General features: G+C 50.7%; 6 protein-coding genes across 6 annotated transcripts; 5 read left to right on the top strand and 1 right to left on the bottom strand.

The window, feature by feature from the left end:
- Positions 1–662: 662 nt before the first annotated feature.
- Positions 663–2,419, top strand: GLRG_09846 (cyclopropane-fatty-acyl-phospholipid synthase; the record flags this gene model as incomplete). The annotated part of the gene is made up of 3 exons (XM_008100531.1): positions 663–785; positions 928–2,051; positions 2,125–2,419. 3 exons carry the CDS (start codon positions 663–665, stop codon positions 2,417–2,419), a joined length of 1,542 nt encoding a protein of 513 aa, XP_008098722.1.
- Positions 2,420–4,014: 1,595 nt separating this feature from the next.
- On the top strand, positions 4,015–5,357 carry GLRG_09845 (uncharacterized protein; the record flags this gene model as incomplete). The annotated part of the gene is made up of 3 exons (XM_008100530.1): positions 4,015–4,474; positions 4,769–5,203; positions 5,260–5,357. 3 exons carry the CDS (start codon positions 4,015–4,017, stop codon positions 5,355–5,357), a joined length of 993 nt encoding a protein of 330 aa, XP_008098721.1.
- An 802-nt stretch (positions 5,358–6,159) lies between these two features.
- GLRG_09844 (uncharacterized protein) lies at positions 6,160–6,384 on the top strand (the record flags this gene model as incomplete). The annotated part of the gene is made up of 1 exon (XM_008100529.1): positions 6,160–6,384. The coding sequence occupies one exon, from the start codon at positions 6,160–6,162 to the stop codon at positions 6,382–6,384; it is 225 nt and encodes a 74-aa protein (XP_008098720.1).
- A 747-nt stretch (positions 6,385–7,131) lies between these two features.
- On the top strand, positions 7,132–8,833 carry GLRG_09843 (cytochrome P450; the record flags this gene model as incomplete). The annotated part of the gene is made up of 3 exons (XM_008100528.1): positions 7,132–7,500; positions 7,576–8,452; positions 8,511–8,833. 3 exons carry the CDS (start codon positions 7,132–7,134, stop codon positions 8,831–8,833), a joined length of 1,569 nt encoding a protein of 522 aa, XP_008098719.1.
- A 1,209-nt stretch (positions 8,834–10,042) lies between these two features.
- Positions 10,043–22,185, bottom strand: GLRG_09842 (AMP-binding enzyme; the record flags this gene model as incomplete). The annotated part of the gene is made up of 5 exons (XM_008100527.1): positions 10,043–12,978; positions 13,035–14,819; positions 14,890–17,835; positions 17,894–21,668; positions 21,736–22,185. 5 exons carry the CDS (start codon positions 22,183–22,185, stop codon positions 10,043–10,045), a joined length of 11,892 nt encoding a protein of 3,963 aa, XP_008098718.1.
- Positions 22,186–24,346: 2,161 nt separating this feature from the next.
- On the top strand, positions 24,347–26,008 carry GLRG_09841 (cytochrome P450; the record flags this gene model as incomplete). The annotated part of the gene is made up of 5 exons (XM_008100526.1): positions 24,347–24,470; positions 24,545–24,861; positions 24,922–24,994; positions 25,055–25,605; positions 25,664–26,008. The coding sequence occupies 5 exons, from the start codon at positions 24,347–24,349 to the stop codon at positions 26,006–26,008; spliced, it is 1,410 nt and encodes a 469-aa protein (XP_008098717.1).
- Between the last annotated feature and the right edge of the window lie 723 nt (positions 26,009–26,731).

Raw genomic sequence — 26,731 nt, 5'->3', positions numbered from 1 at the left:
TACATGCATGGTAGTATGATAGTAGGTATGATAGTACATGGTATTAGTCAGTTGTCTGGACTTGCGGCGATTGATGATGCATCATGGTTTTGTGCATGCTGATTCGCGACAATCCTATCTCAGGCAACGCAAGCAAGATTGGCAATCTGGGGAAAGGAGAGAACTGGGACAAACGACCGGGACCCCTACTTTTCACGGGCGGTGAAGACTTTTCTCCTACGTACTACGTAGTAATACACACTATCCGTACCGAGTACGGATACCTATGTGGCCTCAACGGCCTGGCAATCCATGGGGCCGCAGGGGTGTCTCGGCGTCTATCAACCCATCCACGACCCTCTTCAGCCAGTCCCGTGCAACCCCCCCTCTGCTGGAAACCGTCCGTAAAAGCGGGGATGTTCCAATTTGGCGGTGGGTGTCCGAGAAACGCTGCAATCTGTTTACTTTAGAAACCAGAACCATGGAGTGGGGGGGCAGACCCCGACTGGTTCGGATTGCAGTGTGCAGCTTTGCAGCTTTAAATCTGTCCACACCTCCAAAACTCCAAACATGTCCAACCACACACATCGCACACACACACCCGAAAAAAAGGAGCTGCGCGATATACACAGTCCGCAAGCCTTTGAGCAAACCACCTCCTCCCCAAGGCAACGCCCTTCACCATGGCCTCCGAGAAGCGCCAGCAGGGCGCCGAGCTTGAGAGTGACATTACTTTCATTGCTACCCCTGCGGCCCAGCCCTCCAAGTTCAAGACGAACGAGGACTGCGGTGTCAAGACGACCAACGTGAGTATCGCATCACCCCCTTTTTTGACGTCCGTTGGGGCCCAATTGAAACGCTGTTCCGCGCCAATTGGCCTCGCCGTGACATGTTGTCATCGCACGCCACGATCCAATGCTAACCTTTCGCTCTTTCTCTCTCTCACAGTACCCTACCATCAATAACCCTCCCCTTCCCGCCGAAGGCCCTGGCAATGAGTCTTTCTCCAACTACCTTCTCGGAGCTGTCCTTCTGGGTGTTCCTTTCTGGATCACCCGCATCTTCGGCGGCGGCCTGAAGACCTTCATCTTCTTCTTCGTCCTCTTGGTCGTCCCCCTGCTCGTTGGCTTCTGGTACATCTCCACGAGGTTCGCCCCGCGCATCAACGACAAGGCCAAGCTCCCCGGCCGCCCTGTCGAGCACTACATCACTTTCAAGAACCAGGAGGACCGCCAGCGATGGAGCGGTCGCAACAAGATCCCCATCCAGACCTTCGCTGAGATGTACACCGAGGGCCTCGTCGACGTCAACGGTGACCTCCTCGACGCCCTCGAGTACCGCCACGACTGGTCCAACTTTGCCTTCACCTGGTCCCTCTTCTACTTCATCTTCTTTGAGTTCGCCCCCGACGTGCTGTTCCACTCGCGTCAGCAGGACGAGGACCAGATCCGTCCCACCTACGACAAGGGCAACGACCACTACTCGTACTTCCTCGGCCCCCGCATGGTCTACACCAGCGGTATCTTCTCCGACATTGACCGTGAGGAGACGCTCGAGGAGATGCAGGACAACAAGTTGGCTATTGTTTGCGAGAAGCTCGGTCTCAAGGAGGGCGAGACCATGCTCGATATCGGCTGCGGATGGGGCACCCTCGCCAAGTTCGCCAGCGTCAACTACGGCGCCCACGTTACCGGAGCCACCATCGCCACCAACCAGGCCGCCTGGGGCAACGACGCCCTCCGCCGCGCCGGCATCCCCGAGACCCAGAGCAGGATCCTCTGCATGGACTACCGCGACATCCCCACCAAGAAGTTCAACAAGATCTCCCAGATCGAGATGGGCGAGCACGTCGGTATCCGCAGGCTCACCACTTTCTTCCGCCAATGCTACGACATGCTCGAGGACGATGGTGCCATGTATGTCCAGCTCTCCGGTCTGCGCAAGGCCTGGCAGTACGAGGACTTCATCTGGGGTCTGTACCTGAACAAGCACATCTTCCCCGGCGCCGACGCCTCCACCCCGCTCGCCAACTACGTCGGCTGCCTCGAGAGCGCCGGCTGGGAAATCAAGAGGTAAGAAGCACACAAATAACCACCCATCCATATCATCGTCGCTGCAAAATAACAACTGACACGCGCCAAACAGCGTCGACACCATCGGCGTCCACTACTCCGGCACCCTCTGGCGCTGGTACCGTAACTGGCTCGGCAACGCCGAGACCGTCAACGCCAAGTACGGCCAGAAGTGGTACCGCATCTGGGAGCTGTTCCTGGCGTGGTCCGTCATTGCTTCGCGCCAGGGCAGCGCCACCTGCTTCCAGATCGTCGTCGTCAAGAACCTGAACGCCAACCACCGCATTGACGGCGTCGCCAGCCAGTTTGGCCTCTCCGGCGCCCTCGCCGCCGCCAAGGCTGCCGGCAAGGCCGTCTTCCCCAAATAAGCGCGCATGCGCATGCGCTCATCTGCGGAGAACATGTGGTCCGGCGCTGCATGTGTTTCACGAAGGGAACGAATGCCCCCCTCCTTCTCCCTTCCACACCGGCTTGTTTTTGTTTGCTTTTTTTCCTGGGAGGGAGTGGGGCCACTCGGAGGAGGGCGGTCCAAGAGGGGGTAAACGGGCTTTTCACGGTTATCATAATACAAGGTCGTGGCTTTTTGAAAAGTTTTGATCGGTACACAATGCTAGATAGAACTGCGCGGGGCGGAGAAGGGAGTGAGTATCTCTTCTCCCGTCCCTGCGTCGCCAGGGTCCGGTTCATCGCTGGATTTAGAACTAGGGTAGGAAAGGGTGCCTTGACACGGTGTCAAACACGCTGTTAATGTCAGTGAAGACAGTTACACGTTGACGCCAACAACGATTTGGTGCTGAAACCTTTGCTCCGTCTTGTAACGTTGACCTCGTGACCCCCGCCTCCAAGTTCACCTTTGCCCCAAGTCACTCCCGTACCTAAGCCTGACACATTGTTTTGTGCCGGTCTCGTTGATCTCCTCGAGGCCTGGCCAAATCAGTAAAAAGAAAGTCCGTTGGCCGCGTCAGCCAACCCCCCCCCCCCCCCCCCCCTCGCACCCAGTGGCCCAGATCCCAGCCGGCCATGGCTGATCAGGCGGGCGGAGATGTCTTGCGCATAGGGCTCGAGGGAGCGTCCGGCCGAGATTTGGCGCTGGGAAGTGACAGACGCAGCAGTTGCCTATCCAATCTGTCTTTCCGATCTGGCTTGTGGATGGAGCGTCTCGAGCAATGGCAGACCAGCAACTCCGATAGGAGAACATGGTTTCCCTGTTTCGCTGGGCCGCAGCCTCGCGTCCACTTGCTCGGTCTTTGGTCTGAAGAGATGTGCTAACAGGCCATCATTGGACCATGTATGGGAGAAGAGCTGGCTGACTGAGTTCTTAAGCACGATAGTTCTTGATGATCCAGGTGTTGGGCAAAAGAAAGAGGAAACCATGACCTGGAACGACTTCAAACGTTACATTTTCAACGCCCATGGAAACAATGCGAAAGGGACCCAGAACTTACTCTTCAAGGTGCACAAAGCCTTGCCCTCAAAGGAGAACGTGGAGTTTGCTAGGATGACACAATGGTTGAATGAACATTCCAAGATTCGTCTAGGCTATTCAATCCAAGAACATCTTGTAACTCATTTATTATAGGGAATTGTAAGGAGTCTGCCGACTCTCATGAGAAGAGTTCAAGATGCGAGAGGAAAAAAGGTTGTTGGTTCATCAATTGATGAGGCACTTGAAGCAGTGGATGCGCAATTGGATTTCCTCCACCGCATAAGACATGGAGTTGCCTTGAGTAATATCGAGGCTTCCATGGAGTTGGCACAAAAGACAAACTCGAGGATATACAAAGAATTGTGAGTTTGACGTGCAATCTTGACGCAAATATGTGACAACATGCGGTTTGGCTTGGCTAGCTGACCCAGTGACGACAGTCAGCGAGTAGACCGGGAGTTAGCAGCTCAGAACCCTACGATTCAGCTCTTCACAAAACCAGGAGGCTTTTTTTTCGCACCGCTTTTCAGAGACCATATGAACAAGCAGCTCAGCAACAACGGCCAAGGGGTGAAGGAAACGGTCTCAAGCCAAGTAGGACTATTGAAAGACCAGCTCCTCGAGAACTTCTCCGACCTCGAGAGACGGTCTAAGGAGATCTCCAATAACAGTCTCGGCGCGACATATAAGTCTCACAAACTGAAATGGAAAATTCTCCAAGGACTGCCGGAATCGAACTGGGAAATCAAGATGTCATGGCAGTGGCCAGATTGCGAGGTAGTAGTGCGACGAGACGGTTTGAACCCAGCAGTCTGTGAACTTCCTGGAATTTCTTCCATGAGGAAACCCGCATATTCGGCCACGAACATAGCCGAGACCACCGGACTGCCATCAGTGACATCCAAGCCACCGCCAGCTTCCATCACAACACCTGCCTCGACCTCCCCAGCGTGCTCCAAAGACGACGATTGCAAGTCATGCCCCCACGGAGAGATGGGTAAGTGTGTGCTTCTCGGTCTATCGAGAGGCAGGGGAAGGGTTTGTAATTGCTTGCCGAAGATACAGACCAGCGACCCAACATGCCTAACCGATAATGACTGCAAGCATTGCCCCGAGGGGAAGACTGGTAGATGCGCACCTTTAGGTCTCTCGGTCGGCAGAGGCAAGGTGTGTAATTGTTTCCCAAAGACAAAGACAAAGACAAAGACCGCAAGCCCAGCTTCAGCCTCGACGACTCTTCGACCCTTGCCCAAGGAAGGCTCGACACTGATTGTCCAACCGATTCAAACAGCAACTACTCAAAAGACCAGTACGACGTCCTCGGCGCCGATTCCTAGATGGACCCAGACATGCAGTACTGGAGGTCTCAGGTTCGACAAGAATACGGCCGCTCAATGGGTTGAAGACTTCTGCAAAGAGGCACACAAGAAGAAATGGAGTGACGACGACTGGTTCAACGCGAAGACTGACGGCAAGATGGCCAAGACGAAGGGTATTTCAGTCTACGACAACAAAGACGGGAAGAAGATTTCGTCATACAGATTCATCATACATGTCGTCAAACCCGGCCGGGAGAATTCCAATGGGAAGCTCGACAATGAAAAGGGCAAGCCTCATACTCGTTGGTGCGAGCCTAAGGGGAGGGGGTCTAACCTCGAATCCGCCCTCGATTGGCTGAGGGAAGATCCGAATCAATGCCGCAGGCAGTTGCAATCGCTGCTTATGTGTGAGTGAAAGACATTCCAACTTGCATTGTATTGTGAAGAACTGACATATTGCTAGGCAAACCGCGCCCTGAAGACGCAGAGACGCCATCGGGGGGGAACCAAGCAGGCCTCTGTCTCCAATGGACTATCGATGTGAAGAAAGAGGACAAGTGATTGGAAAGCGGCCTTCATACCATCAAGTCCTAGAAGAAAAGACACTTTTGTTGCTTCATGGACCCGGATATCATATATCGCGAGAGGATGGGTTCGTTGCCAGCCAAAGTCCCAAGTAAGGGGGGCAGTTGCCAGGTAGACGATGATCACAGTCATTACAGAGAAGGGAATCATAATTATTACAAACACAGTTAGTCGCTACAGTAGAATACACACAGTCATTACCGCACTATTATTGCTTTTATTCTTATTACCACTAAACAAATTACCATTTTGACGATTGCTCTGTCAATATCCAGCTTTTCGAAAATATCTTTCTAGATTGGATCTGAGAATTATTAGACATATTGACTCGTACACGTTTTGCCATGTGTATAAGAGTTTGGAGGTTGGTCTGGGGTTCACCCCTTTCTGCCCTGTTTGGCCAGTCGTCCGTCCTATCGATTTCTCAATGTATATATCTTGCGTTTCGATTGAGGCACACGTTTTAGTCCATCTGCTCACTATGTATCTTTCATATTTACGTCTCTCTAGTTAGGTGTTCTCTTTGGTTTGGTCCTCATGGAAGATGCTGATTACTGCGTTGCTTATATTTCTACGCAATACAAGCAGCATCTTCCTCGGCGAGAATCTTACATATACCGTCAGAGTTGATATTTATGTGCGCTGTTCTCTGCTTTCTCCAATATCACTTTTCGTCCATAGGATATTCTCTGTTATGCTCATAGGCGTATCATTTGGATAAATTTTCACTACCTTTCCTCTGACCGCGTGATGATCAGCATTCTGCGGCACATAAACAATGGACGACACGCAATGGTGCGGAGTGACGAAGGAGGACATCGTCGTGGCTGCCTATGGCGATTGTTTGGAAGGCGGTTGGATGAAGAACGCCTTGAAGTTGAACTACACCAACCTTAACCCAACAGGCTCACTGTCGTGGTTTGGAAACGGAATCAGTGTGCTGGGCTTCGTCAGGATGCCTCTGTGCCAGAACCTTTACACGATTGTGGGAAACGCAGACTGATGACCAAAGCCTCTGGGGATATAAAAGGCATGGCTCACACCCATCGTGACCTAATCCATCTCTGACCTGCCCAGTCTCAAGCCCAGTGAGGATTCATAGGAATTTACCTATCGAAACAACAGGATTTACAAGTAATTGTACATATGTTCCTTCTGAGAAGGAAATCAAGCCAAGTATTCTGTAGCTTGGACTCCCTTGCATGCCTTTAGATCTGATGGGAGGTCTGTGAGAACGCTCTAGCTCAGCCGACCCCACCCGTTGTAAAGCAAGTAACTCCGTATCATTTGGGCTTGGAAAAAAACTCACTTTGGCCTATGGGGTGTACAACCTCGCAAAAGAAGTGTCTGAGCTTTCTTGGGTCTCGAAACATAGCCAATTGTAGGTTCCGCACCCCGCATTATCCACACACAACTGCAACATCCCGTGCGGGGTGTCCTCCCGGCTTGTATCTGCAAGAGACCTGAAGGGGTGGGACACAGCCCGAGGTTGATGTTGATTCCGACAGGTTTATAATGTAGCAGCGCGTGTGCTGTCCGCTGTAGCATTGTGCCGATGAGAACCGACGGGACTGCCTGCAATGATTAGGCCATGGTATCAAAGCTGGTGACAGATGGCAAACTTTGGAATTTTCACATGTATATTTCATACCGACAGTAGAGTCTGGAAGAACTTTTACCAATATTAACTGAAGCAATCATCTCACACGATTCCCAAATACCATGACTGTAGAAATAGCATGTCATCGTCATGGCTATCATAACAGTCATCTTGGCTTTGAAGCAGAGGGTTCTCGATCATGCTTTGCAGTCGGTTGCCATTTCGGTTCTTCTCGTATCCATTATCTACATCGTTGCAAACGAGTTCATTCGCGCGAATGCCAGGATTGCTAAGCTCGATGGTCCTCGAGGGATGCCCCTCATCGGTAATCTCTGGGACATCCGGTTCAATGCAGCCGAACAATACCGTAGATGGGCCCAAGAGTTTGGAGGAGTTTACCAAATACAGCTGGGAAATGTCCCCATAGTCGTTGTAAACACTTCTGCAGCGGCCAAGGTTCTTTTCGGGCGGCATGCCCAGGCCCTCAGTTCGCGTCCAGAGTTCTACACTTTTCACAAGGTAAGTGGAAGCACATCAATCCTTTATCCGCTGAAACCTATCATCTACTTCTGGGACCTGACAAGAAACGCACAGGTTCTTTCAGACACCGCCGGAACCACCATTGGTACTTCTCCATACAGCGATTCCCTGAAGCGTCGCCGTAAGGGTGCTGCTTCGGCTTTGAACCGACCCTCTGTCTCGACATATGTACCTCATCTTGACGTTGAATCCAGAGACTTCATTAAAGAATTATATGAGTATGGAAAGGCTGGACAGGACCCTGTTGATCCAATGCCAATGATTCAGCGCTTTTCACTATCTTTGGCGTTGACGCTCAATTGGGGGGTTCGCATGAGCAGTCAGAAAGATGGACTCTTCAAGGAGATTACTCATGTCGAGGAAGAAATCAGCCGCTTCCGATCCACCACTGGTAATCTTCAAGACTATATCCCTTTACTTCGGCTCAACCCCGTCAACATGCAGTCGGCTAAGGCACGCGAGATGCGCAACAGACGTGACGCCTACCTCACGGCGTTGAACAGGAGTCTCGACGAGCGCATGGCGAACGGCACCCACAAACCATGCATTCAGGCGAATGTCATCATGGACAAAGAAGCAAAGCTCAACAAGGCGGAGCTGACCTCTATTAGTCTGACTATGCTTTCCGGCGGACTTGACACCCTCACTACACAGGTGGCTTGGTTTGTTGCCATGCTAGCTCAGCGACCGGACATTCAAGACAAGGCTGTTGTGGCCATTCGAGATTTCTACAGCGAGAAGCAGCCCATGTGCAATGCAAAAGACGACCGGGAGTGCAAGTACATCGTGGCGTTGGTTAAAGAGTCGCTGAGATATTACACCGTTCTACGACTCGCCCTCCCTCGAGCGTCTGTACGCGATGTTCCTTACGGACAGACGATAATCCCCAAGGGCTCTGTGATATTCCTTAATGCATGGGCTTGTAACATGGGTAAGCCTTATTGAAACAATAATCCTCATCTTTCGAACGAATCGTTGACTCATCTTAGACTCTGAGCTCTGGCCCGACCCCGAAGTCTTCCGTCCCGAACGTTGGCTGGAGCAGCCCGACGCGCCTTTGTTCACGTATGGCATTGGCTACCGCATGTGCACCGGCTATCTCCTGGCCAACCGAGAACTGTACATTGTCTATATGAGGCTTCTCAACAGCTTCAAGATTGAGAAGTACGACGACGTTGACCATCTCCCCATTTCTGGGAACGCCGATGCCACATCACTTGTGTCTATGCCCAGGCCGTACCGAGCGAAGTTTTTGCCTCGAGATATCAACACTTTATGTGAAGTTTTGTATGACGGCAATCAAAAGGCTTGATACATGCATTCTGCGTCGGAAAGTTGTACGCACGTTCAAGGCGGGCGATGGAAAGGTTTCCGTTGGATATGGGCCATCAGAGAAGTATGCACGAAGAATGATCAAGCGGGACTGTCCGGATCTCTTGCGAACCCTGAGAACTGTGACAACCACAAGGAATACGTCATTTTCCAGACACATATACATTTCAAATAACTATATCGAAATAATTCTTTCATTTTGTAGGAACAAGCAACTATGAGGGTGGTGCTGTTGATGGCTGTCAGGACGGGAAGTACAACACATCAGACAAAAAGAATCCTCCTGTAGTATGACTACCACTAGTGCATTTCCGCCATTTCCTCAGCCTGCGCGGGATTTAAACCTGCAGTATCTATAACGCTTAGACGCTAAAGCTGCACTTATACCACTAAGGCATAACAGCTGTAGATAACTAGGCTTATAACTGTCCCAAAAACAACGCCGTTGGTTGCAGGCAGCACCTTATGTACTACAACACAATCCAAGCTGCGTCGGCAAACCTGCTTGAGTAGGCTCCTGCGTGTACAGATTCTCTTATGCAGTTTTCTACTTGCGAAGATCTGCTTGCGATCTAAGCCGCTTCGGCGAACCTACCTGAGCAGGCTCCGGCGTACGCAGGTATGCCGAAGCATTCTTCAGCGTACACATTAGTCCAAAAGCAACGCATACGAAGGTCCGCTGGCGCAACCTTCTGCGTCGCCGCTTCTGCAGAGCGAATATGGCAGGCTTCTAGCCCGAGACCGTCGCCCCTATAGGAAGAAGTCCTAGAATAGAGCGCGTGTTACGAGCAGGTCAGGGCAAGCAACTGCACCCCAAAGCAAAAGCTTCGGTAATGATGCACCTGCGTTATAATTAAACGATGTAGTCACGTAACCTGTCGGGCCACAATTCGATCGGGTCGTAACACAGAGGTTGTGCACGATAGCTATGCATTACTATGCACTTTGAGTAACCAAACAAAGTAGTCTCGCCATATCGAGTAGGGCTGGAGTAGAACCTAGTTATCATTATGTAAATATAACATGCAAAGTAAAAACAGAGCAAGAATTGGGCTCCCTAGTTGCACCCGAGAGGATGAGTAGGTTCCTAGTTTACTGTGCATCTTCATCGAAAGCAGTATTCCACTCTTCTCCCCAAAACACAACTAATAGACGTCTGGTACAACATAAAACCACAAATACCTAGCACCTAACGCCTATCGGTTACAAGCAAGGGATACTTTATAGGAATTCCAAGTGCTACCTTCTTGAACCATTCGCTCACAACCTCCGGCAAACCCTGCGTTTCCGCCTTAGCCGTCCAAGTTCCTACGTCAAGGATTTCCACCGACGATGTGGGCTCAGTGCGGACAAAATCCCCCAGCTCATCCATCGACAGATTGATCTTTCCGATCCGATGCCGGTAGTTGACTTCTGAGTTGCGACTGGTAAAAACATCATCGAAAAGACTCTGAGCAACCTCTGCTGCCTCCACGAGATTCAAATGGCCTTGTAAGCTGGGGAACACGGGAACTGCCTGTAGCAGGCGAGAGTATCGAAGAAGATTCTGGAAGAGGTCGAACTGGGGGTCTTCGACGCGATGAATGTTTGACGGCCGGTGCACCCACACCGGAAGACCAGTGAGACTGTGAATCCTCTCCAAGAACCTCTCGCTGGCCCATTTCGACGCCGTATAGCCATCCGAGTTGTCTGTTGGGGGCGGATATGGTGCGGCAGATACCTCAGCAAATGTTTCCAGACCTGAGTAGAGTGAAACACCAGCAGTGGACACAAAGTGGAATGGGATCAGTCGTTTTTGCTCAAGTGTAATTTTAACAAGTTCTTGAGTCGAGCCGAAGTTGGCGCTCTTGATAGTTTGGTATGACTTCATGTGGGATACGTCGGCTCCGTTATGAATAACGACGTCCGCAACTGAGAATATCAACTGTGCCATCTCAGTGGACAGGCCAAGTCGAGGCAATGTAAGATCTCCTTTATGAATTTGAACCTTCTCGGACGCTCTGAACGGTTCGAGGCAGGCCGGTCTGCGCACAGCAATGCAGTGAATAGCCGAGATCCTCTTGTCGTTGATCAGAACACGAAGAAGAGCCTTGCCTAAGAGCCCTGTCGCCCCAGTAAGAACAACGACGGCAGAATCGCTCGTGGAGAGAGTGTGTGCTTCCAATGATGGGAGGGAACCGGTCGAGACGTAATTCTCAGGGTCAGTCTCGATCTCCCAGTCGATGTTCGTCCCCTCAATGGACTTTTGCTCGATGATCGAGGCCATGTTGGACAGAGTGCTCGAGTCAAACAGGGAGACAAGAGGGATTTCTACACTGAACACATCTCGGATCTTCCTCTGCAGTGCAACCAGAAGTAGAGAGTTGCCGCCTGCGTGGAAAAAGTCCAATGACCTATGAACCACAGGAGTGGCATCGAACGGCAGAACCTGCTTCCATATTTGTTTGAGCTGCAACTCGACTGCCGACAAGGGTTCGTCATCATGGGATGCATCCGTCGTATCCAAGTGCATTTTGAGCAACTCAGTAGCTGCCTTTCGGTCCACCTTGCCGTTGATGCTTCTCGGAAGCGCTTTAACCGAACGGATGATAGTCGGCTTCAAGGCTCGAGGTAAATCGACATTATTCAAGATACCGCCTAGAACATCCTCTCCTTCCTCGCCTTTCTGAAACAGAATCTCATCAAGGACGACAAAGGCGGCGAGTAGCACAGAGTCCGAACCTTCGTCGCCCGAGTTGACCTGTTTCTGAACACAGACCAGGGCCTCATTCACATGAGGACTAGCCCGAATAATGGCGTCTTCCACATCTGTAAGATCGACACGATTACCTCGCAGCTTGATCTGAGAGTCTCCGGAAATCCTGCCTTGAAGGACAAGCTGACCATCCGACAGTAACAAGCCAACATCTCCAGTGCGGTGCACCGACGTCCAGCCCTCGGCCACGAAGTGGGCTGGGACGTGATCATGGCTCACGAACCGCTCCTGTGTGACGGTTGCGTTCCCGAGATAGCCAATGGCAACCTTTGCGCCACCGATCAGAACCTCGCCAGGCATACCAGTAGGCAAGGGTCTGAGATCCGAGTCTACAATACAAACAAAGCAGTTCGGGGCCACATGGCCAGCTGTCAAGGGAACCTTGGGCGAGCCTTGAGCCAGATCTCGGTATGGAACCTCTATTCTGGTTGCCGAGCATGTCGTCTCTGTTGGTCCGTAAGCATTGAAGAGCCTCAGCTGAGGGTTCGCGATAGCGGCGAACGCGCGGAGCAGTGACGGGGTGATTGGCTCTCCACCACAGACTGCGCGGCGCCAACTGGACTGAGACTGGCCGAAGTCTGCAACGCCGTAGGTCAACCATGATAGATACTCCGAAGGAGTCGCGCCGGTGAAGGTGATCCTGTCATTGACGATGCGTTTGGTGATGGACACAGCGTCGCCGCGCTGGGCCAATGTCACGACGTGCAGGCAGCCTCCATAAGCGAGCGCTGTAAAGATCTGTGTCAAGGACATGTCGAACCCCAACGCACTCTGGCACAAGACGTTTTCGAATTCGAAGTCGTAGCTTTTAGAAGAAAACTCAAGCTCGTGGACTAGGTTCTGATGGGAAAGGACAATTCCCTTGGGAACACCGGTAGACCCACTCGTGTATAAAACAGCCGCCGGGTCTGTTGATTTGGTCTCCGACACACCCGACACTATTGCCGAGGGCTTTTGGACATCGGCGCAAGAAGAGACGTTGAGAACCGGAGTCCCGAAGGATGCTGCCGCGCTTTCAAGAGAGTTGTCCACGAGAATAAGCTGCGGCGAGCAGTGGTGAACTTGACGCTGGAGCCGCTGCGTTGGGGTTGCCGCATCCAACGGCATATAGACGCATCCGGCATGCCAAATCGCCAGTAAAGAGCATACGAAATCAGCTGTTGGTTCTTGGAAGACTCCAATGACAGATCCTGGTCGAGCTTGAAAACTCGAGATGCCGCTTGTGATGGCCGCTACTCGGTCCGACATTTCTGCGTACGTCAAGATGGTGCCGCTCCCATCCTTAATCGCAGCCTTCTCGGGATATGTTATTGATACTTCTGCAACCCGGCGAGCAAGGGTTTCAGGCCACGATGACTGCTCGAATTGCCCTGCAAGCTTGTCAGAAATCTGTTACTTCTAGGGATACAATATTGTTATAAAATACCCTTTGCAAGGCTCAAGCCCGTTGTAATAGTCTTGGCATCGAAAATTGGAACGCTTTCAATACAGCAGTCCTTCTGATCAGTGGAGGTTGCAAAGTAATCGACTAGACTCATCAGGCTGTCTATAAGCAAGGCGGCATCGCCTTTTGAGTACAGGCTATTCTGCACAGCCAGCCGTATAAATGTAGGGGCGTCTTTTGAGTCAATTATGTCGAGACTGATATCGTAGCTGGCTCTGGCCCCTTGATAGAAGCTGACCTCGAGGTTGCAGTTACCAAACGATTGTCGCTCTCGTGCCCCTTGCCGATAGTCAACAAAAGCTTGGAAGACTGGGCTGTGTTCTGCGGATCGTGCCACTCCAAGTTTGCTCAGTAATAAACCAAATGGAATAGCTGAATGAGCAATAGCAGCTTGTGCCTTTTGTTTCGTATCTTGAGCAATATCCGAGAATGTCATCTTCTGTGTTGACTGAAATCTCAGAGACAACAAGTTGAGATACATGCCAACAGCGTCGAGAGTGTCTTCACTCAATCTGTTTCCATCAGCAATGCCGATGCAGATGTCTTCCACTTTTGCCAAACGAGTGAGTAGGACCCGGAAAATGGCGAGGTAGAATTGGAATTGCGTTACGCGGAGCTCGCGGCATCTCTCATGGACCTTGGCCATCGTAGGAGAATTGACTCGGCGCTCAACCTCAATAGCTCGATACTCGGTCAACAGGTGGCGCACTTTAGAGGCACCGGGAAGCTGCAATATGGGAAGGTTCCCGGAGATACCAGAAAGCTCGCTTTGCCAAAATGACAGCAGTTCGGACCAGTCATTCTCGCGCTGCCGTTTGACGAAGTCTGTGAACGGCAAAGGGGATCCGAGCAAATCTTCCCCCTTATAAACGGTTTCCAGTTCCGACTGAATTATCTGAAGGCTGATTCCATCCATGTTGATGTGATGGAAACCGAAGAGGATATGATGCTCCGTAGGCGAGCTGGAGACGAGGAGGATGCGCATGTTTTGGCCCTTGTCGAGTTGATAATGATAGCCGGCAAGATCATTTATGATGACCGGAACGTCCTTGAGAGAAGCTGAGAGTTTCTCTAGATGCAATTTGGAATGGTCCAGTACAGCCTGGACAGCCATGCCATCCTCTGATTCGAATACTGCAGTTCTTAGCGCCTCGTGGCGGTCTCCAACCACTCGAACGGCTTCGGCGAGCCTCGCTACATCTAGCGCGCCAGTCATACGGTACACTACCGTGTTATTGAGAGTGCTGGCATCCGACGTGAACTTTTGTACAAACCAGAACATCTCCTGGCCAAAGGAAAGAGGGTGAGGTCCGTAGCGAGGAGATTGTCGAGGGCCGTCCCAGTTCATGGTCTTGGGAATAGGGATCATCTGGGAAACTGACACTTCAGATGACGGAGTAGAAGACCAAGTTTGACATCCTGAGACTGGAGAATCCTCGAATAGCGACATCGGGGATGATTTGGAGAGGGGGCTAGAAGTCTCAGTCTTATCTGACTCTGTTCCTGGCTTAATGGTCAAGCTTGGTTTGAACTGTTTGCCAAGCTTGGACGAGGCCAAGGATATAATGCCCTGAACAGTGATGCCGTTCATGATTTGGAGAGTCGATAGGCTGACATCAAATGTCTTCAGGAACCAACTGCGTACTTCGACTGCGATGAGTGAGTCAAATCCGAGCTGATCGGTGCCTGAACTGAGAAGCGCTGGCTCATTCTCCATCTGAGCAGGTGACAACCTCAGAATACTCTGGAGTTTAGTAAGGAAACATTCTAGTAATCATTAGCAAATAGACACTTTCTAAGGCAGGTAAGATAGTCTGTTAGGTGGGTGGATATTTACCCTTAATTATGAGTTCGGTCTCCAATGCCGAGGTAGCAGACGCTAATCTTTCACGGGGGGTCTTCTGTGCATGAAGACCGATTCCCTTGGATACATGATTCTTTTCAGCGCCGTGGATGAACATATGTGACAATCTCGGATCCTCTGCCCACGGCGGCACCGAAGCCAACCCAGCTGGGAAAGTGTCGGCACCTATAGTGATCTCATGGTCATGATCTGAAGGAGGGCTTGCTAGAATGGCTTCAGCAAACGCGTCGTGAAGATCGTCCTCGGAGATCCATCTGAACCCGTTTTTGCGTAAAGTTTCACGCTGGCTGCGGCTGAGTTTATTCGAAGCGTACCCTATGCCAATGACGAGGCCAAGATTGAGAACAGAAGCAGGTTGACCGCGGTTTCTCCGCTGCAGGGCCAAGCTTTGCATGAACGAATTAACGGCTGTGTAGTTGGACTGCCCGTGACTACCGAAGACTGCTGCAATAGACGAGAAGAAGACGAGAAAGTCTAGACTCTCGCCATGTTCGTCGAAAAGCCTCTGCAAGTTCTTGCTGCCCAGGACCTTGGGACCGGCTACCTTGGCAAACTTTTGTGCGTCCAAGTCTCTGAGTGGTGCGTCATCTAAGACCATAGCGCCGTGAGCCACTCCAGCCAGAGGTGGGAGAGTATTCTTGATCTTATTATAGGCCGATTCGAGGCTGTCTTTGTCTGCCGCGTCACACGGGATTATGGTGATGTTGACTCCGTTTTTGCGGTGGCTTTCTAGCCATTCTGAGTCCACCTTGGGGTTACGGCTGCTCAAAGCCACGTAACGCGCCCCTTTTCGAACGAGCCATTCACTGATGGACAGCCCCAAGTCTCCAGTGAGGCCAACTAGCCAGTAAGTGCGATGTGGCAGGAAGGCTATGTGACGTCCCGTGGGTGGAACGCGGACCAAGGCGCTCTTATTGTCACTCCATTGGATAATCCTACTTGGATTCTGCCGTTGACCAGGGGAATCGCTCAAGGAAACAAGCTCAAGCGCTTGCATCGAAAGCCCGCGACTTAAGTTGTATGCTTCAGCGAGTTGCGCAGAGAGCGGAGCAGTTGTGGTCGATATTGAGGAGTTACCATAGCCCGAAAGGGTGGCAGTTCGCAGGCCCTGAGTGGTAAATATGGGCTGCGTATCGATAATAACTGTAGATTCTGGCAAAAGCTGACGAAGTGATGCGTCTGATGGGGACTCTGTGGTATCAGAAAGGTCCGCAAAGTAGTTGAAGTTCCAATCGATCTTGCTTCTCAGCAAACGCTTTGGCAATAATGGATGTAGAAATACAACATATTCAGTATTCTGATTTGTTGAGGTTAGAGTGACTCGGATGCCTCGACTCCTGGCCAAGTACTTGATCGCCAAGGCAAGCCTCGCACTGGGGTTATGCACAAGTAAGCGCTGGCCTCTGGGAACGTCAGAAAGCAGATACATTGCTTGCAACGCTGCTGCAACTCGTGTTAGAACAAGTGGCGGGTCAGAGTCGTCTGGAAGTTCCCAGATTGAGCAAGGTAACGGCTTCATCGTCGAGGCACATTCAGAGCTCAAGACGAGTACTGAACGGCCAATGTTGCCAATGTTTGAAATTCTGCCAAAGATCACGTATGACTTGCTGATACCCGTGTTCAAAACAGGTACTGAGAATGAGGTCGAGTACTCAACCTGGAGCTGGGGACGGTTGCCTTGTCTTGAGGGCAATGCATTGTTCGAAAGCAAGGAAATCTTTTGTTCAAGCCAGCCGTCATGGCGGAGTCGGATCGGGCCATTGCCATTCTTTCGAACCACGACACGTCGCCTGGCATTGTATCTGTCGTTGAGATCGGGTGCCTCCACCAGCCGTGGAATATCCAGGCGACCGTCTTTGTAGACGAGCTCCCGTTCTGCCGACCAGAGTATATCAGTTCCCTTCGTTGCCAGATCCCATGAGACGGCCATCTCTAACTCAAGGAGTGAAGAGCAGATTACACGAGCGTCCGGCAGACCTGTATCCGAAAAGTCGATCGACCTAAATATCAGGTCGGGTATCTCCCAGAGCATTGTGCGGAAGAAGCCAACAGACATGTTGGAGCCAGGGCACCTGTCTCGTGCACCTTGTGTAACCCAGAAGAGTATTGGGCAGCTTAAAATGCAGCTTTTCAGAGCAGCGAGAGTCTCATCGTTGATGTTCTCAAAGACAGGCCTGTCAAGTTCCGCCAGAGACAATACCGTGCATCCAGAGTATTTCTTATCAAAGTCACCGGGCGTGCGGATACTCAAAACGATGTCGTAGTGACTTTTTAGCAGCTCACATAAGTTGCTCACAAGCTGGACGGTTTTCGCAGTTGCGCCCCCAATTATAAGCAGGCGAGAGAACACAATATTGCTGAGAAGAGGGCTACGTAGCAACTGCACTCTGTCGTCCACCGCTTGAGCCGTAATGACTGAAAGAGGAAACGGAAGACGGTCGACATCAGGGGTGATTGAGTCAATGGATGAGAAACCGGACTGCTGGAGAACAGCATCCCATTCTGGGGGTTCGATGCAGGGCGAGAGTATGCGGCCTTCGGTGTCGCCAATCCACCATTGCGGCAGGGTTCCAAAGACAAAGCCGAGTCGAATGGGATCGTTGTCGGTAATCTCAAGCATGATGAGGTAACCACCAGGCCTCAGAAGACGCCGGACGTTGGAAAGCGTGTTCTTTAGGTTTGATGTTGCATGAAGCACCAGGGAGGCGACGACCAAGTCGTAGGAGTGCGGCTCGAACCCCTGTTCCATGACATCCCGCTCTGCATCGAGACTCATGAAGACCATTTTATCTTCATGGGTTGCGAATACATCACGGGCTTTCTCAAAAAATCCAATAGATACATCCGTATATGTATAGGAGTCAAAAGTGCGGCCAATCTCGCCAAAGATTGTCTTGGTTGCACTCCCAGTGCCCGCTCCTACAAGCAAATTAGCATCCGGAGTCCCAGCCAAGCATTTGATTTGTGTTCGCCTTACCGACTTCGAGAATTTTCATTCCAGGATATCTGTGAGTGAGCTGCCCTACCATGCGGGCCATGTAGCGGAGGTAGCTTTGGTTGGTCATCCCATGGGCATAGTAATCATCCAAGAGGCCGTCACGGAGCAGGTGCTCCAGCATCGTACCGCCACTGTATATAACCTCCGCAACGTTCTCTCCCACGGCTCCAATAACTCTGCAATCCAGATTGTCGGAATATCGCGCCGTAATGGCGGCAGCTACCTCGGGCGTGTCTTGGAGCCAATTCTTCTCAACATACGGATGGACATCGGACTCAACAAGTTCGCGAACATGGCTCAGAAAGCCAAAGTATCTCTTCCAATGGGGATGCTGACGTTGTGGGTGGCCCTGCGGGACAGCTTCCTCAAGCTGCATCATGTAGTAGAAAGATAGACGCTCTAGGTTCCGTGCCAGCTCGTAATCGTCCGCTGTGGCCCGTCCGTCCCAGCAAACAACCTCAGCGTCGGGCAAGGCGGGCGCCCACTTTGTACCGTAGAAGAGTTTGGCATCACTCTCCTCCCTTGCCGGAGACAGAGGAATGCACTGGAGAGCCTCAATCTGCACGAAGCCTTTTCCCTCTGGAGTGAACAGTTCGACATCCCCACAGAGACCGTCACCTTCACGGTCTGGGACGACTGCAGTAAACCTAAGGTTCTGGTGAGTCTGGCAGACTGATCTTGCCAGTCCGGCGTTGATTCGAACATTACCGATGGTTCGTGGAACATGTATGGCGAACAGACTCCCGTCCTCTGGATGGCAGTAAGCCAACAAGATTGTCTGGATAGCGGCGTCCAATGTGGCAGGATGGAAAAGCAATGAACCTCCACCTGGGATCATGCCGATAGATCCACTGGCTGCGCTGAGCTTCCTTGAAGCGTGCTGGATAGCGCGGAACGGCCCTGTGTAACCGTAGCCAAGGCTGTTCCATGCCGCATATAGGCTTTCGCTGTCAATGGAACTCATCAACCAGTCTGCGCTGTCTTGCTGGCTCATGTTGGGCATTATGTCGCTCTGTAATGACCCAAGGCGTAGGTCTACGGCGGCTTTAGCCATAAGGGACAAGTTGTCCCCGACGTTAGAGTATATGGCGAAGTTTGCTGCGATTCTGGCCTTGTCATCACGACGCACGTCTGTCATCGTGCATACAACCTCTACCCCAGGGTCGTCTGATGGGATGAGAAGGGCTTGTTCAATGTCCAAGTTGGTGACATCTATGATCTGGATGCTCTGATTCTCCGGGACAAGTTCCTGCGCCGCTTCGATGGCCATGCATAAGTAGCCAGCGGCAGGGAAGACTGTCTGACCCTGGATCTTGTGCCCGGCAAGCCAGGGCAACTCCGACTCCAAAAGCACATTGCGCCATCTCATGTCCAAGTAGGAACTGTCGGGAAGCGGGTTGCCTATCAACGGGTGAGTTGGTTTCTTGCGGCCCCTGAAAGCTTTGGCAAAGCGCGATTCGTGCCAGAACTCCTTGTCGTGTTGCCAATGGTATGTGGGAAGCCCCCTTAATGGCTGGCCTGCGATACCAGACATCAACTTGTCGACGGCAGCCAGGTTGGGGTTCAAACCGGCTTCCCAAAGCTGGCCAAATCCGGCCGCCAGAGTTTGCACGCTGTCTTCTCCTCTCCGGAGTAAGAAGGCATAACTTGGCTGGTTTTGCGGCTCCAAGTTCATCAAAGTTTGTAAAACAGGACCACGGAGTGCTGGATGTGGTCCGACCTCCACAACAAGATCAAAGGGACCGATTTGGTGGCATGCCTTCTCCAAAGCTTGGGAGAAAAGGACTGGCCGGACCATGTTCTCATTCCAATAATCCGCTGTGAGATGGATCTCGCTAGCCTCCCGAACATAGACGCTAGAAAACCATCGGGTCGGCGTATCGGGATCGGACGTCCACCCCGGAAGTGCTCTGAGCGATTCTAGGTAAGCAACGGAGCATAGGTTCATATGATGAGAGTGATACGCCTTGTCGACCATCAGACGTTTCGGGTTGGCGTTCTCAACCAAGAGAGACTGCTCGGCTTCGACAATGACATCTTGGTCCCCGGAGAGAGTTACGCTGCCTGGGGAGTTGCTGGCTGCCACCCAAAGCCTCTGCTTGAATTGCGGCCGCGCACAAAATTGACATGCCTCGTCGTAAGACATGGAAGCTGCCAGCATGGCCCCCTCTTGTCCGGACTGGCCCCCAGCCAACTTGGTATGCAAACCTCGGTAGTAAGCCACGCCTAAGGCACTCTCTGCCGTGAGGTAACCCGCAGCATATGCGGCAGCGATTTCTCCAGAAGAGTGACCGACGACGGCACTAAACTTGACACCAGCTGTCCGTAGCACGTCCACTAGGAGAATCTGTACCATGGTACACAGGGGCTGAGAAAGGCTAGCTTTCATCACTGATGAGCCGTCCTGAGATCGGCCCAAAAGCAGATGGTCAACCAATGACTGAGGTGGCCTGTCTTCGGGCGGAATAGAACCCAAAAATGCCCCTTCTAGTTGACGCGCGCGATTCCGTGCCCACGAGGAGGTACGTAGGACCTCAGCCATCATGCCGAAAGACTGAGCCCCCTGACCTGTGAAGATGCCGATTGTCTGCAGAGTGTTGCTCGTTGGTGCTACTACTCGTCGCTCTCGAATTGCTTCCGATATTTTGGATAAGAATTCAGGACCACTCGCAGCCGTAATAGCGGCTCTGTAGGCAAAGGGCGACCTTCTAGAAGCCGTAATTGCCAGATCACGCAGGTTGGCCTCTGGGTGCAAGTCTAGCCACCGGCCATAGTCTTCAAGCCCGCCGTACAACGAGTGTATGCTCTTGGCCGAAAAAACAACCGGCACAAAAACTGGGGTTGTGCCATCGAAAGCTCGATTCGTCGAAACACTGTTGTCGTAGCTTTCCAAGATAACGTGCGCGTTTGTCCCACCAAATCCAAAGCTGTTGACACTAGCTCTGAGCGGCTGGTTCTCTGGTGGTTTAGGCCACGGAATCTCGACAGTTGGGACCTTCAGGTTCTTGTAGAAAGGCTCGATGCGGGGGTTAAGCCTTTTGAAGTGTCTATTGGGGAAGATTGTCTTCCGTTGTAAGGCGGCTGTTGTTTTCAGAAGCCCTGCCAATCCGGCTGTACCTTCAGTGTGGCCGATGACCGTCTTGACTGATCCGACGTAGAGCGGGTCGGTGCGAACGCCATCTCGAGAGGAGTCGGTAAAGACAGAGTGGATGGCTTCTGCTTCTACAGGATCGCCTGCGGGAGTGCCGGTGCCGTGTGCCTCAAAATATTGGCAGCCGTCCTTAACCACATCAAGACCGGCCTTGGCATAAACGTGGCGGATAAGAGATGCTTGAGACTCCGAACTCGGAGTGGTGATGCCATTAGTCCGTCCGTCCTGGCAGACACCCGTCTCCCTTACGACACACTCAATGAAGTCGCCATCGGTAACGGCATCACTTAGACGCTTCAATACTACAGCAGCCACCCCCTCTCCTCGGGCATACCCATTGGCGTCCGCATCCCACATGCGACTCGTACCGGTCGGTGAGAGCATGTTCAGATTGCTTTCCGTGACGTACCATTCAGGTCCCAGCAGCAGATTGGACCCAGCAACAACAGCCAACTGGGTCTCGCCCAGACGTAGTGCCTGCACACCTTGATGCAAAGCAACTAGGCTAGAAGAACAAGCTGTGTCGATCGTCATTGATGGACCATGTAGATCCCATATGTATGAGATTCGATTGGCCATGATACTGCGACCAACACCAGTAGCCTGATGTCACCTGTTAGCAGTGGGTTTCCATGGTCTCAAAGACATTTAAATTCCCAGTCGCCCTTACCTGGTATCTTGGAGCACTATCAATGTCACGCAATAGGATATTCTCATAGTCTCCACACATCAAGCCCACGTAAACAGCTGTGTCTGAGCCCTTGAGTTGTGGCGTGGAGACGTCGGCATTCTCAAAGGCCTCGTAAACTGTTTCAAGCAAGAGTCGCTGCTGAGGGTCCATAGCAGACGCCTCTACCGCAGTAATGTTGAAGAAGTTGTTGTCAAACTTGCGGATGCCATCCCGTAGAAAGTAAGATTTTCGGACATTGGTATTGCCATGGTATTTTCCGTCCTCATGGTGAAAACCATCGATACTGAATCGATCCGAAGGAATGGTCTGCGACAAATCTGCGGGTTCATGCAATGCATCGGCTAATTCTGGAAAAGACGATGCTCCTGGGAAACGACAGCCGATGCCGATCACGGCAATGGGCTCTGATGAACCACGGAATGAAGCCATTGTAGTGACAAAGACCAAGACTCATTACAAGAGAAGGAACTCAGAAATCTCTGTATCTCCCGATATTGCAATTTACTTATGTTCTTTTGGCCGACACCCTGTCACTGATATATCCAGGGCTTGGCTCCCCGGTACGCATGCAAACTGCAGCTTGCCGACACCACGCGATGATCTCGCGATCTTCTGAACCTTCATCGGCGTAGATCGAAATTCTGTTTTTCAAAACGGATGTGGCAGCTCTTGTCTAGCATTAGAGCTTCTTTACCGAAAGGTCCATCCTACCACATCTTCTGCTGATAGTTTTGTTTCTGTCTAACTAGACTTTTTTGGCCACTGGACGTTTCATCCAAGACTGCTGCGTTATTGATTCAGGTAATCTCTAGGAAAGAGCTCTACTTCTGGTCTGCAGGTAATCTAACCTTACACTTGAACTTCCTTTTGATGGGTTTAACCCTAACCCTTCATTAACCTAATTTGTTACTTGAGCAGCCCATTAGCATACGGAACAGGGACATAAAAGTTCGAAACAAATCCGAGAGATTATATGTTGCGAAAACGACGTCATTCAGTACAAGGTGTAATTAAATATCAAATGTTGAATGTACCATGGGGGCAGGCCTGGTTTTTAGACTGTTAACACCTTAAATCTAGTTACTGAGCCACCCTCGCCGAGATTCCTGCCAGCGCTCGATGAGAGCAGACAAATAAACACGCTTATTGAAACCTCTAGATGGGTGCATCTTACTAAAGTCGGTGTGGTCGACTTGATGAATGATTGCTGCTGAGGAGGGCTAATCTATTTAAAAAGACCTAGTTAGATAAGTCACCATAAACTAGCATTATAAAGCAGGCTCACAATAGGGGTAGTTTATTAGTTTAAAGGTAGCTTACTTTCCTGTAAAGCATGCCCTATAACCTGTACCTAAATACTACTTGTTTCTAAATTAAGGAGCAATATTATTCTCTATGACGGTGTAATGCAGTAGTATACTGCGCAAGGTACATCCTTCCTTGTAACAACTTGACAGTAAGATTTAAGAAGCTTTCAATATGTCCTAGTAAGGTTTTAGCGTAGACATCTCTTAGAATTGCTACTAGGAATATTAACACTAGGAATATTAACAGGGTATCCTGAAACCTCTATGTTGCATAAGCTACCGCCGGTAGTAATACCCTACCCATACCTGTAGCAAAAGCGAAGCTGAGATAAGCTTATGACAAAGCCTAACTCTGACCGGTCGCAACTTTGATGGCTATTGATACATAGTTTAGACTAGGGGTTTCACTTGGAGGTGTATTGTTGCTAAAGGCTTTAATTTCTAGTTTCGGAGGTACAGTCGGTTGCCTGAACTGCTCGGAACAGCTTTATAGTGGCTGAAAGAGTGTACTTAACTCTGGAATACACTTTACCAATGACGAGGCTAAGTTATCTGAAGCTCTTTGAGCTTAGGGAGGCATAGGTGCCGCCCAAGAGTCATGCCCTTAGAACTATGTACGGTGAGTACAAACAACCTGATACAGGGCAATATCACGTGTGAAAACAGCCATTAATCAGTACTTGGGTAGTATTCTAGTTTGTATTGAGGTACGCTACAGTGCAACTTGTCTTGACTGCCTTAGTTAAAGTTAGTAATTTATACTTTGATTCACAATTTAATAAGCCATAAGGTTAGCATCAACTTTGATACAAGAGGGCGGTAGTTATACAATGTACATATACCTAGATACCTAGGATACACAGGGTACGTAATAGTTGGCTTAACACATGATTGACTAATGATTGGCTGAAGGCTGGTGTGGCACTCATCGTGAACTGTAGCACAAGAGCAAGTTTCAATGACCCTGGTGAGTAAGATAATGAGTTGGGATCTTCAGTGTGCAGGCTTAATCTTATTTTGCCAATACCTCGATTGGCGTTATGCTATTTCCTTACTTCATGGACCGACGTGTAAAAAATATATTGCGTAAGCCTTGGAGATACCTAGATGTGTAATGCTTCACTGTTTCTCTACGAGACTTTTCATCATCTTCTCCAAAACGTGTACACATGGACTCGTTCTCCTTCTTTCAATTCTCTGTGGTCTCTTTGCAGACTTTGTTCCTGGCGGGGGCCTGTTTCGTAGCTCTCGGCTTGATATCGCGATGCATCTACCTTCTCTATATGCACCCGCTGGCCAAGTATCCAGGCCCTTCTCTCGCTGCCATTTCATACATCTGGTACGCAAAGAAATGGCTTGAAGGGAGATACCCGTGGGCTGTGGAAGAGCTTTTTGACAAGTATGACTGTAAGTGTTCGTCGGGGTGCTCATGCGGTCTAACAGTTGAGTACCCTGCTGCTAACCTTCATGATAAATAACAGCCGAGATTGTTCGCGTCGGGCCAAATGAAATTGCATTGAGGTCACCACAAGCCCAGCACGACATATACACAGCAGCAGTCCGTAACCGCGAGACTTTTGTCAAGACGGAATTCCAGGATCTCGGAGGAGACGAGCCGGGCATCACGGCTGAGCGAGATCCAGAAAAACACCGCTCGCTTGCCAAGCTTCTCACTCCCGCGTTTTCTCCTCGGGCCATGCATGCCCAAGAGATTCATGTACACCGGTATGTAGACCTACTAGTCGAGCAGTTGTCCAGGCATGGGGGCACTTGCCCCACTGGTGTCGATATGAGAGAGGTACGTCATCAAATCCGACTTTTCTTGAGTTTCTTCCATTTTCTGATCAGAGTCTTACAGTGGTTTGACTGGCTCGTCTGCGATATCGCCGGCTACATGGCTTGGAGTCATGAGTTTGATAATTTGAAAAACGGTAAGGCCGGTTGATTCTACTTTTAATGAGTTGCAAATGGATGTCTGCTAATTCAAACAGCTCAAACGTGTGTTTACTTACGAGAGTCGATCAAGATTGGTCGATTTGGTACGATTCGACAAGTACTGAAGAAATTCCCCCTTCTGTTCCCATTGACGCCTTTGTTCGTTCCCAAGTCCCTAGCTCAAACCATTCCAACCTGGTTCCGGTTCAACCGTGAAATTGTAGCAGAGCGTCTTTCGAAGCGGGAGCGTCTTGAGGGTGCCGATTATTTCTCATCGCTACTTCGGGAAGATTCCAGTGTAGATTCTGAAGAGTGGTTGGTCGCGCAGTCGAACGTTCTGCTCGCCGCCGGCTTCGACCCCCTGACCAACATTCTTACATCGGCACTCTATTATTTATGCAAGACGCCACGCGCGCGTGACCGACTCCAAGACGAGATCAGAGGCGAATTCGACAGCTATGCTGATATCAAGGCTGAGAAGCTACAAAGCACCAAGTATATCCAAGCTGTCATTGATGAAGCCATGCGCCTTCATACAAACGCGGCATTTGGTCTTCCTAGATATAGCCCTGGGGCTGTTGTAGACGGCGAATACATTCCGAAAGGCGTAAGCTGAAGTAATCATGGGCATCATCACACCGACCGACACGCTGATTTATCTCTAGACCATTGTGCAAAACGCGTCCTTCGCGGCGACTCACAGTTCCAAATATTTCCTCCGCCCAAGGGAGTTCTGGCCGGAGCGTTTCTTGGGACAAGACCATAAGTGGTATGACGAGAGCTTCGGTCGTTATGACAACATGAAGGTCTTCAAGCCCTTTTCACAAGGACCGCGGGCTTGTCCTGGACGGGAAATCGGTATGATGCAAGCCCGCATTACTTTGGCGAAACTGATCTGGACCTACGATATGGAGCTGCTCAATCATGGGACTGATTGGGAGAGAGAATCCAAGCTCTTTCTCATTTGGGATAGGCCGGAAGTACGAGTCAGGTTTCACAAGCGCATGTAGCGCTGCCCAAGTTGGTTCCTGCGAATGCAGTCATGTTGTAATGGCGAAGTGGTGATAAAGGATGTTTGTGTACTCAAGTCAAATCACTCCCTTTTTGCCTACCCAACAATCAAAGCTATATTAAAATCCACTATTTTAATCAATCATCTACTAGGCTTAGTTTTCATTACGATAATACAGCTTTCAGCCTCACCAAGACAGTCAGATGCGCCGAATTCATCAGAAAGATGGTGGTATTGATGATGTAGCATTTTCGGATGTCCCGGATGTGGGGGTTACTCGCAAGTAGGGTGGGTGAGTTACCGGGCGACTTCACTTTATTGTAGACTGTGCCTTGCTGGCTTACGAGCTCTCTTACCGAGCACATTCCGTCTTAGCCACATGAAGTTGCTGAACGTAGTTCAGTACTTTGAAACAAAATCACGTGTCGTCTTGAAGCCTTTTGATAATCAATGCTCGCGACTAAGGTTGATTGACATTGGGGTTTCATGCTTGGAAATTGAGTTGGTAACACTCGGTAACAGCCATAAGTTTGAAAGACCACCGAGTCGTTGTCGTTGTCGTCGTCGTCGTCGTTATCTGCAGCTTCGCCGAATAGACTTTGATGCCTTGAGTTAAGTCGGTGCGCCCATAGCTACGATCAGTAAAGTTCTCGTCGCAAGCTCTCGTAATGCATAAAACCGTTGCGATATAAACCTAGAGAGGCGTGAAAAAGCATCGCTA

This window comes from Colletotrichum graminicola (genome assembly GCF_000149035.1).
Source record: "Colletotrichum graminicola M1.001 genomic scaffold supercont1.53, whole genome shotgun sequence".
In the NCBI taxonomy this organism is placed as follows: Eukaryota; Fungi; Ascomycota; class Sordariomycetes; order Glomerellales; family Glomerellaceae; genus Colletotrichum; species Colletotrichum graminicola.
The sequence above is the reverse complement of the archived record's forward strand: the minus strand, read 5'-3'. Positions and strand labels throughout refer to the sequence as shown.